This window comes from Scatophagus argus, chromosome 22, assembly GCF_020382885.2.
Source record: "Scatophagus argus isolate fScaArg1 chromosome 22, fScaArg1.pri, whole genome shotgun sequence".
Lineage (NCBI taxonomy): Eukaryota > Metazoa > Chordata > Actinopteri > Scatophagidae > Scatophagus > Scatophagus argus.
Genome location: NC_058514.1, coordinates 9170127 through 9180528, shown reverse-complemented (window position 1 = coordinate 9180528; position 10402 = coordinate 9170127). Strand labels below are relative to the sequence as shown.

The following is a 10402-nucleotide window of genomic DNA, read 5'->3' as shown; positions in this document are numbered from 1 at the left end:
TTGGCAGATAAACAGTATAGTTGACTGCTGATGTAACTGTCTCAGTGTACAGTTTGGTCAGTTAGAAAGAGTTAAGAAGATGTGTCAGTACAGAAACGCCACAGATGTTAAGAAGCTGATCTGATACCCCCCCAACACACACACACACACACACACACACATTTACAGGCTGTCCACCAGAGCGCACCAGTTGTGCAGATAACTTGACATTAGACATTGTGTCCCATGAAATGACCCACATTTTAACTCAGCTGACTGTATTTTCTGTGAGTTCTGGTCTGTGGTCACATGACCCCAGTCAGCACCAAAGAGGAGTGTCACAGTAACTGCAAGCTCAGCAAGGAGGAGGCGACCCGCGCTCTGCAGCGGATGGATCCAATGGAAACTCAGCTGGACGCTTCTGATGCTTCTTGAAACTTTCGTGTGCGGGTCTTCGTGGTGTTTCTGCGCGTGGATTTATTGTTTTTCTTTCTGTTGTAGCTCCATGCATTGAAGTTGTCTTTGCGGCATTTTATCGTATGGTCGTTTGATAGTTGGAGTTATTTTTCCCCAGCACAGTGGAGAAAAAAACAAAGCTGTCTTGCAACAGTGTGGAACAGTTTTTTTTTTGTTTTGTTCTTTGGTAATTTGCATCCTCTTCCTGTAACTGAACGCACATGACGCTTTCCCATCAAAGGCGACGCGTAATTTGGCACACTTCACGCTCCTCATCCGCTACATCGCCTGCGCATTTTGCGCCTCACCAAGCGGAGCGCTAGAAACCCGTTTTTTTTTTTCAATATACACTGCAAAAAATGTCCACCTTATCAAGTGATTTTTCAGTTGACAGTTGCTTCTGAACGCCAGCGAAACGCGTAAAACTGTATTATTTGTAAGAAGAGCGATCCGACCGCCGTGGCAGGACGTAGATTCAGTCGCTTTAGAGCAGATTTGGTTCGTAAAGTTCACTTTAATTAACTCGGGTTGGTCATTTTTTGCAGCGTTGGCTGTAAAACCACGTCACTCTGTCAAACAACTCCCCTTTTTCCTGCCTGCTGGACCAACATCCTCACTTTAGGAACAACTGGGTAAAGGATTTTGGATCAGAAGCACAATCATGATGACCGGATTTCGGCTGAATTTGTCACCGCTGAAGGAGCCTCTGGGCTTCGTCAAACTGGTGGAGTGGGTGAGTTCGTGTGTGCATATGTGTGTGTGTGTCTCTGTGTGTGTGTCATACCCAGAGGACAGGGAGGTCCGGTCCTTGTCTTGCTCCTTGGGTTTTCCCTTTTTCGGCTGATTTTCACTCCTGAGAAAAATCCCTAAAGTCATCAGTTTGAAGGGGAAGTTGTTTCAACAAAAAAGGTTTCAACCTGAACAAAACTTTTGCCACACATTTTTTTTTAAAGCATGCATCAGCTTTTTTTCCCACCTTTCTTTCATCTGCAGATTTGAAGTACTTTGTTTCAATCAAATATATGCAGTCATGTACTTTACTGTTTCACCATAAATTCATATCTCCAAGATTCCCAGATTTAAAGTGAGTTTAACCTCCAGCTCGGTTACTTCTGGTACCTTTGGAGCTGTCCGCTGGTTGCATGGGCCTGCCCTTCAGATGACACAGTTATAGATTAATGCATCTCTTACCAATAATTTACTTCCAAATAACTGTGCTGGAGGTTGAGTCACTCTGGCTACTCTCATAACACTTGAGTATAGAGGTTGTGTGTCAGGAGAGAACATGCCAGAGTTTCCTGCAGAAAGTCCGGTAATCATTTCTACTCTACATAAGTGGGTCAGAGGAATCCAGTGTGGGCTAATGCCGCCCAGCCACAGTTGCTCTCAGCTGTTCTGTTTTCTTAAAACAAACACACACATACAGAGCTATAGAGCAGCAGTAACACAGTCATCTGACTCAGGACCAGGCTGTGTGTGTGTTTCATTGTGTTGGCCTTATGTAACCCTTATTCAACATGTTTTGTTATTCACAAAAATCTGAATGATAAACTATGTTCGTATTCACTCATTTTATGTTGAGATTGTCCTGTGTGAGAATACAAGTGGGTTCCTGTCCACCCAGTACTTTACTGGTTTAATTATTTATATCAAAAGTATTCATAGAAAATGTGAAATGTGGTCACCTTCTGCCCCTCCGTTCCAGAGTTGTGGTGTTGAACAATGGCCAGAAAATAATTTGTTGTCACAGTCAAGTTTACCTTTGACCTTTTTGATGCGCTGTGACAGCAAAATGAACATCTTTGGGTTTTAGACAAAACAAGGTATTTGAAGATGTAATGAGTGTTTTATAATAACAATTTTGATGCTCTAGAGACCAGACAAATAAACTGAGCAAACATTAATGAAAGTAGATGTTAGTTGAAGCCCCGCTTGATGCTTTTTCTCTCGCTTTTTTGTAACACAAAGCATCTTTAATTGTCGTCAGCAGAACCACATCTCCTTTGCTCAGGGACGTATTAAACGTGAAGCTGGTGGATGCTTTCATAGCAAAACTTTCGCTAATAAATGACTGTTAAGACAATGCGTGTAGAATGATGTATATCTTACGGTGAGACAGCAGAAGTGAGTGTCTGTTCAGCCTGTGGATTTTTGAAATTTAACATAGCAGCTGAGTGGAAACAGCATGTTGATGGAGTTCTAGTAGAGCGTTCATCACTACGGTACCCCTGTCGATGAAACTGGATGGTATCAAGCAGGTTTTCTTGCTTGAAATTCAACATTTTGTCCAACACCCATTCCCCCTGTAAACCTCTGAGTGGGCTAAATGAAAAAGCGGTTTGCGTGGCACATGAGAGTTTTGGCCTAAACACTCATATCTTCCCAGATATTATCTCCCACACAGTAGTAAACAGGAAGGAGGGTTTGGAGTAACAAATGCAAGCTCTCTCTCTCTCTTTGGACTTGTGGCAATGCCAGGTCTCTCTGCCACAAAAAAACAAAAAAAGAGAGAGGAAGAGCCAGATTGTAGTTTCTGAAGAAACCCCAGTGTCAAAATGGGCACACGCTCCGCCAGCTCTGGGGTTCTTGGTCAGAATGACCTGGGCTTAATGCACTGTGTAAGAACTGAAGGGAACGCTGCTGATCCAAGGGTGATGAAGATATTCATCAGATGACAGGTCGGTCCTATGAGAAGCAATCTTTCTCCTGTCTTTGTTTGTATCACGTGCAGGAACCTGAAACTTAAATTCTAATCCATGTGAGTTTCCGTATGCAAACTGCTGATGCTGTTTCACAGCTTTGTTTTTGTTTGTCTCTGGACAGTCCATAAATTGGTATAAAGATGTCTAGAAGGTCTGACAAGGTACTTCTATATGTACACAGTTTCTGGCGGTTGCCATGTTTGGAGATGGTACAACCTGTAACCTTAATTGGGACTAACTGGCCTTACTGGAAACATGATATGAATACCCAACTGACAGTGTTTGTGCAGTCTTTTCTTTACACTCTGTTTAGAAATGTGAACATAAACAGCAGAATTTGATTGTCGATGTGCGTGTGTGTGTGTGTGTGTGTGTGTGTGTGTGTCTGGTCCATGCTGGCTGTTAACAGTTCATGCTAAGACTTCATGACCTCGTAGTGGGAGAGTGGCAGAGTTGGTGAAACAAAAATGTGAGAGAAGTAGCTTACTATGGTGTGTAGCCAGAAAAACAGGAAGTGGCAGCCAGTGACATCTGGAGAAACATCTGGAGAGAGGCCTCGAGGTGTGTGTGCGTGTGGATGCACAAGACTGTGTGAGTGTGAGTCTTGCGGTGCAACGCTCAAGGTTAAAAGTTGAGGTGGCCTGTCGTATGCGTTTTTCGAGGGTGTGAGTGTGTGCTGATGAAGCAGAAGAGGCCAGAAGTGTTTCTTTTTAAATGTTTTGTTCAGTGTGTCCTGTGGCGCAAGTCAGTATGTTGTGATGCGAGTTAATTCACTTCCACTGCGTGCTGTGTGCTACAACAGAAATGCCTTAAAAGTTCATCATAATCAACGCTCTTTTTTTATTATAGCATCATTTTGAGGATTTTCTGTTGCTGAAGGTGCTCCCGATGTGCTCTTGGCCACAGTTCGACCTGCAGAGTAACAGCACATAGCGGACAAAGATCGTCTTAGCCTTAAAGCTTCAAAGGTAGATCAGGTGACCATGTGAGGAGGGTTGGAGTTCTATCCCTCTGCAGTTCTTCTCAGCTCTTTGTAGAGTTTTAGCAACAAACCTGAAATTTCCATCAGGAGTCAAAACAGAGCTAAAAGTGCGTGTTAGATTTACTCTCTGTAACTTCCTTCGGTTTGTTTCGGGTATTTCACTTACCGTAAGACATACAGCAGCTGAGCCGGTTTCTCCCAGCTTAAAAGGCTTTTAAAACGTATGCTGAGGCTCTGCACGGTTGCTCTCTTTATTGTACTTTAGCACAGCTGTCTGTTGTAGTGTGAAGGTTGAGTCAGGATGTGTGATTATGTGCAAAGATACAGAGTTACGCATGTCGGCAGTGTGTGAAACAACACTTCTGGGGAAGAAAATCTTCCTCTGCAGTATGTTGTGTTTTATAGTGCATATTTTCATGCTATATCATCATTACCCATGAGGTAAGAGTAAACTGATATCAGTGAGAGTCTGAATGAGCTCAGCACCCGTGAATATCGTTTAGCTTACTGCAGCTTGAGGGTTAAAGCTTAGCCACCCGAACTAGAAGAATTTAGTACGTGTTGGTTTTAAGGAGAGTATTAGTGTCACATGGCCTACACGCTGAGTCAGATGCTTTCTGCCTCTGCAAGAAAGAATTTAAGAGCTGAATAGCGGCATTAGTGTAGCCATGTAAGCCACATTTTATTGTATTTTGTAAGACGGCAGCGCTGTGAGCGGAGGGTCTTGAATCACCTCACAGATCAAACATGTTAGGAAACGTTGCTCACCGTATGATTGTGTCACTTGATAGCTGCAGAGACAAACGGTAGAAAGGTACGGAAAAAGGTACAAATCAAGATGTTTTTGTTTTTTTTATTGCCACAGCCATTTTCCTTAATCGAAACTCACTGAACAAGCAGAGGGCTCAAGAAAACCGATCTTGTAAAAACTGTTGAGTAGTGGGTTTTATTTTCAGCTGTTTGCAAGAGAAAAAATGCAGGCCATCTGTTGGTCCCTCTGGCTCTTTCCTGCTGACTTTAGGTTTTAAGGCTGCCAGCTTTCTTCTGGGGTGTAAAGTTTTGGCGACATTATGCTGTGTTTTCAAGCTGAATATGATCCCCTCCTCTGACACTAATCACCAGTATCTTAAATTTCTTGAGTTTGATATTATTTCCCCAAACCCGAACAGGCTTTTCATCATGCCACTCTCCACCATAAACCGCCCCCCCCCCCCCCTTTTCTCTTCTTCTCTGTCCAAACAGCTCACAGCCATATTTGCTTTTGGAAGCTGTGGTGGATTTTCGGGGAGGAACATCATATCTATCTTCTGTGGCGATGGCAGGAATGAGACTCTCAACGCCAACTTTCACTACCCATTTAGGTGAGAGTCGCAACACGTGTTAGTGATTTTCAGGTTCTAAATGTGCCTTACCGTCTGTTACAAAACCAGGTTCAAAAGGACCAACAGCACACATGATAACAAATTTAGGCCGTCCATCTTGTTTTTGCGGCCAGGTTAAGCCAGGTCCCGCTTGTTGAGGGAAACACCACTATCTGTAACCACTCTGTCACGACGACACACATGGTGGGAGACTCAGCCTCCTCGGCGGAGTTCTTCGTGGGCATCGCAATCGTCTGCTTTCTGTACTGCATGGTGGCTCTGTTGGTGTATTTAGGCTACATGCACGTCTACAAGGACTCAGACTTTGGACCCATTTTTGTGAGTATTAATCTTGCTGGTCAACTTTCAGATAGACAAACTAAAATTAAGCCATGGAAATGATGAAATTTCACTCAAGGATTTGAGAGTCACGACAAAAGGCTTGTAGTGTGTGTCTAGAGCTAATGTGTCCATGCTTATTTCCAGGACTTTGTGGTCACAGCAATCCTGGTCTTCCTGTGGCTGGTGTGTTCATCCGCCTGGGCAAAGGGCCTGCAGAATGTGAAGGATGCCACAGACACTGAAGGCATCAGCGCCACGCTGGCACTTTGCAAGGGGAGCAACATCACCTGTGAGGTCACAGAGTTCGCCAACATGCGGAGCCTCAACATCTCTGTGGTGAGAAGGAATACAGAGTGGTTTTGCAAATGAGAAGGTTTTGGTGACACCAGTCTCAGCCAGTGTTGACTTCAGCTGTCATTCATTTGCATGAAAGTGATAAATTAAACATTTTGATTTTAGTGACAATGCTCCTTAAGGTCTTTGTTGCCCTCTAGTTTTTATTGTTTTAAATATCTGAGCTAGAAGACTCACAGTCATGAGACTCTGAGGAGTGGCACTTTCATTTTCCTCAGACAATGTGGCCTTCTCAATAATTTCTGTCACAAGTCCAAATCAAATTTATTGGAATGAACACAGAGTTGACCACAGTTTAAGTCTTCTAACTGTCCCTTTATAAGACAGTCCTCCCTTGTGTTTTAGTATTATTAATCTGTTTTCTTCCTGTCCGGATTCCCCCCCAGGTGTTTGGCTACCTCAACATGTTTGTGTGGGCGGGCAATGCCTGGTTTGTGTACAAGGAGACGCGCTGGCACTCCCAGAAATTTTCCTCTCAACCCGGGCCTGGAAGGCAACAGGTCCCTGCACCCATCTAACGTTCAGTACGATAGAAACTGATCTAAACACAAACACACAGTCACACTCGGAAACACAGAAATTCACATGTACACACCACACATAGAAGGCACAATTTTAGCACATATGCTCACTGTATGACCACATGCACACATTAAATAATGTTCTGTGAAGATTATGAGGACAGACAAAATGTAGGATTAAATGACAGATAGTCAATTTAAAAAACTGATGGAGTAAATCAGATTTGGACCTTATGAATGCAGCAGCAGCTGCGTAGGTCGTACACAGAGCCAAACTGGCACTTCTTTAACCCAAAATGAATTAATGTGGTATCATGCCTCGCACATTCATGCTTGAACCGAGAACAGATCTAACAGGAATTCAGGAAAGATTTTGTCTGAAGGTCCAAGAAACATTGCAACAGTAGGAGGTGAGGGTGAGGAGAGAGTTTCATTTGTAGATTAGCCTTTGTTTTGTTCTGTTTTTATTATTGTTATTATTATTATTTTTACCTGTTTCATATACTACGGCGAGACCAATGCAAGTAGTATGTCAGCTCCCTTAAAACATGTCTTCTTTTTTCTGCTTAATTGTATGCTGGTGAATGTAAGGTACTTTGAATGCATCTCTTTGTCAGTGACATAAAACCAACCACAAGATTTATGTTATTTTTTTAACAGCGGCAGCAATAGGTATAATGTGATGAAGGGTTAGAGTTAGTCTATACCATTTTACAAAATCTCAGAGTTCGCATTTACTGTGATTTATTGACTTGTAATACACGGAATAAATTTTGCATTGCTCATCAAATAGATATGTTCATATTTGCGTAATTTTACACTCAGAACACCTCATGCAACTATTTTTTCATTCATTCTCCTGTTCATTGGCTATCTCACAGTTGGCCCGTTTGCCCTCTAGTGGTAGCTCGTGGGTATTGCCATGTCAAGACAAAACTAAATTATAATTATTAATTACCAGAACTAACATGGACTATGTACATTCAGTCTGTGGTGTTTTCGTTACGTATGGTGCTTAATATGCTGTCCTTTGAAGCACTGTGAGTGTAGATCCCAAAAGAATACTTGACTGACAGTTGGCTACTTAATTTGTTCAGGAAGACCTGGTTGCATAGCCAAAGTTTGAAGTCTTTCTCTGTTTGTCTGTGTACGAAGGCTTTGATTGATATCGTCTCTATTAAGGTACCAGCTGAAATCCTTCCATGACTGTGTAATTTTTTTTTTTTTAAAAAAGTCTGTTGTTATTATGAATGTATGTAATACTTAACTTTAAGTTTCTTTCATCACTTTTTGCATCACTGTAAAACAAAAACAGCTCTGCCAAAGTGCTATTTTTTCTTCTCTGTTCAAGCTTATTGTGTATCTCCACTTGATGCTATATCAGTTATTTTGTTGTTCAAACAAGCATCTTCGTCTTTTATTGTCTATTTTTTTTTAATCCTTCATGAGACACCAAACTGTGCATGTTTTTTGTCTTATTTTTCACTTAAGAAGCATATGTTGACGATTATTTGAAAGACTGTCCGACTTCCTGTTTATCTATTGCCTTTTCATATCGTGAAGATGTAAGTGGGATGATGTAAACTGAAACAACCTGAAACAACAAATGTGTTTGGTGTACTGGTTACGCCTCCGCACTCTTGTAATCATCACCCGACTAGCTATAGCTTTGTCAATGATTCTTATGCATTTAACCTGTCGAGCTCTCTTAATCAAGAGGGACATACATACACCCTGTGACATGCACAGTTTCAATGTACATTTGTTTTTCAATAAAAAATGAATGATTTTCTTTTCATTAATCTTTTCAGTGACTTTCTGACTATCTGCAAAGTTCCGTGTGGTTGTATTTCTGTGTGGCTGTGAGTGCAGTCGAGGTGGTGCAGGTTTGAACATCTGAAAATTCAAACAGAATTATGACTTTGTTTGGATTCAGAGTTACAGCAAAAAAAGAAACTGAACTCATTCAAAAAAATGTTGAAACATCCGTCACCCAAAAACCCTCAAAGAATCATAAAATGGTACGTTGTATTTCCTGGTTTGTCCTGTGACCTCACTGATCAATGTGTGTGGAAACAACCACAACATTGTAGCTGAGTTGTGTTTTGCAAAGAGAAAAACAGGATAAGGAACAGAAAAGTGCACTTGTGTGTGGGAGAAAGACAGTAAGGATTGGATTTAATCAAGGCAGTAGATATAATAAATATTATACAACCACAGATTATCATTTGGACTGTGTATTCCAGTACTCAGAGTCATTTCCTCTGTTTCTCCTCCACCCTTCTCTGGTTTTCTCACTCTACGATTCATTTGAATCGGTCATCTTTATGTTGTGTCATGGGATCCCAGGAGCGTGACCACTGGATTTGTTAGTTCTGTTCAGGTTTTTTAACACAAAGTGTATGCTTTGTGTGTGATAGAGTGTGTTATCCAACTCACATAGAGTCAAGTTAGGAGGGTTTTTATCATCATCATTATTATTATTATTATTGTTATTATCATTATTATTATTTTTGTATACTGAGTTCCATAGTACATCAAGTTACTTAAAAAGGAGACTGACCTGACTTTGCACTGGAACTGCAAGTTCGGTTTTCAGCCACAAGAGGTCAGTGTAGTGCCGTGAGCTTGACCTACTGAGCCACTTACAGAGGCTAAACATCCGGGAACGTTTTTTGAGGCACATCTTATCATTGATGTCCTCCATTAAATTCTTTGAAATGCATGATGTAGACAAAACTTCCCCTGGACTGTTTAAAATTTAAAAGAACCCGTGTGCCTTTCTGAAAACCCCTTGGATGTTCCCAGTCCCTGCTTTGGGAAGTACTGACCATGTCATGTGGTAACACTGCAGCTGTAGCCTTATAATAAAGTCTGAGCTACTAACACCAAAATGTCAAATAGTGAGGAGAGTTTTAATGTTATTTTATAGTTCTCACGTCTTCTGTCCAAAATCCATTACACCCATTACTCGACAAACTTCCTGGCAGGCCCTCACAGTAGGCTACTCTTATTTCTTGTAATGAAGCAGAGAGAAGATTTTCATCTGGGCCTATCTTTGGCACATTTTTAGGTTCAAACAAGGGCCTAACATTTACGAGCTCAGCCTAGAGCAAAAAGGAGCCTAGCAGTGTTCATTCTTGCCAGGACTAATTGCCAGGACTAATATTCTACAATAATTTTGATATTTAGTGCTCAATTGCCACCATTTTTCAGTATATATAGATCTCTTGTATATTCAGTATTTGTGCCTAAAACACAATGTCACTAGTAGTAAGGGCAGCCCAATTAAGCCTATTAGGACAGATATTGTCAACTTCAGACAGTGAGATGATGACCAAGGTTCAATATTTACAAATGTATCGAGAACTGCTTGCACTGGTTGGATAGATTAAGGTCGTTATCATTATGAAACTCTTTTAAATGTCTGGTAAAGAATTGCTGCATTGACGTCCCTATTGAGCCATTATCCTCAATAGTAGCCGACTAATTAACCTCCTATTTGTATTTAGGCCTACGACAGCCAGTAAATAACTGACGTAGCTGTATTATATATTATTTTTTTTCTCTTTCTGCCGTTAGATTAACCTGTTCTTTTTACACAAAAATAACTCCACTGTTTGCTAATGCGATATAACATCAGGGTGATAAATATGTGTAACGTCAACAGGCTTGGGGCTGTACCAACATAATGAACTTTTGAAC

At 41.3% G+C, this 10402-nt stretch overlaps 1 protein-coding gene across 1 annotated transcript; it reads left to right on the top strand.

Annotated features, from left to right (window-relative positions):
• Positions 1–614: 614 nt before the first annotated feature.
• sypl1 (synaptophysin-like 1) lies at positions 615–7921 on the top strand. The gene is made up of 6 exons (XM_046379451.1): positions 615–933; positions 1058–1168; positions 5362–5480; positions 5615–5819; positions 5967–6158; positions 6563–7921. Exons 2-6 carry the CDS (start codon positions 1097–1099, stop codon positions 6692–6694), a joined length of 720 nt encoding a protein of 239 aa, XP_046235407.1. The 5' UTR covers positions 615–933; positions 1058–1096; the 3' UTR covers positions 6695–7921.
• The last annotated feature ends 2481 nt before the right edge of the window (positions 7922–10402 follow it).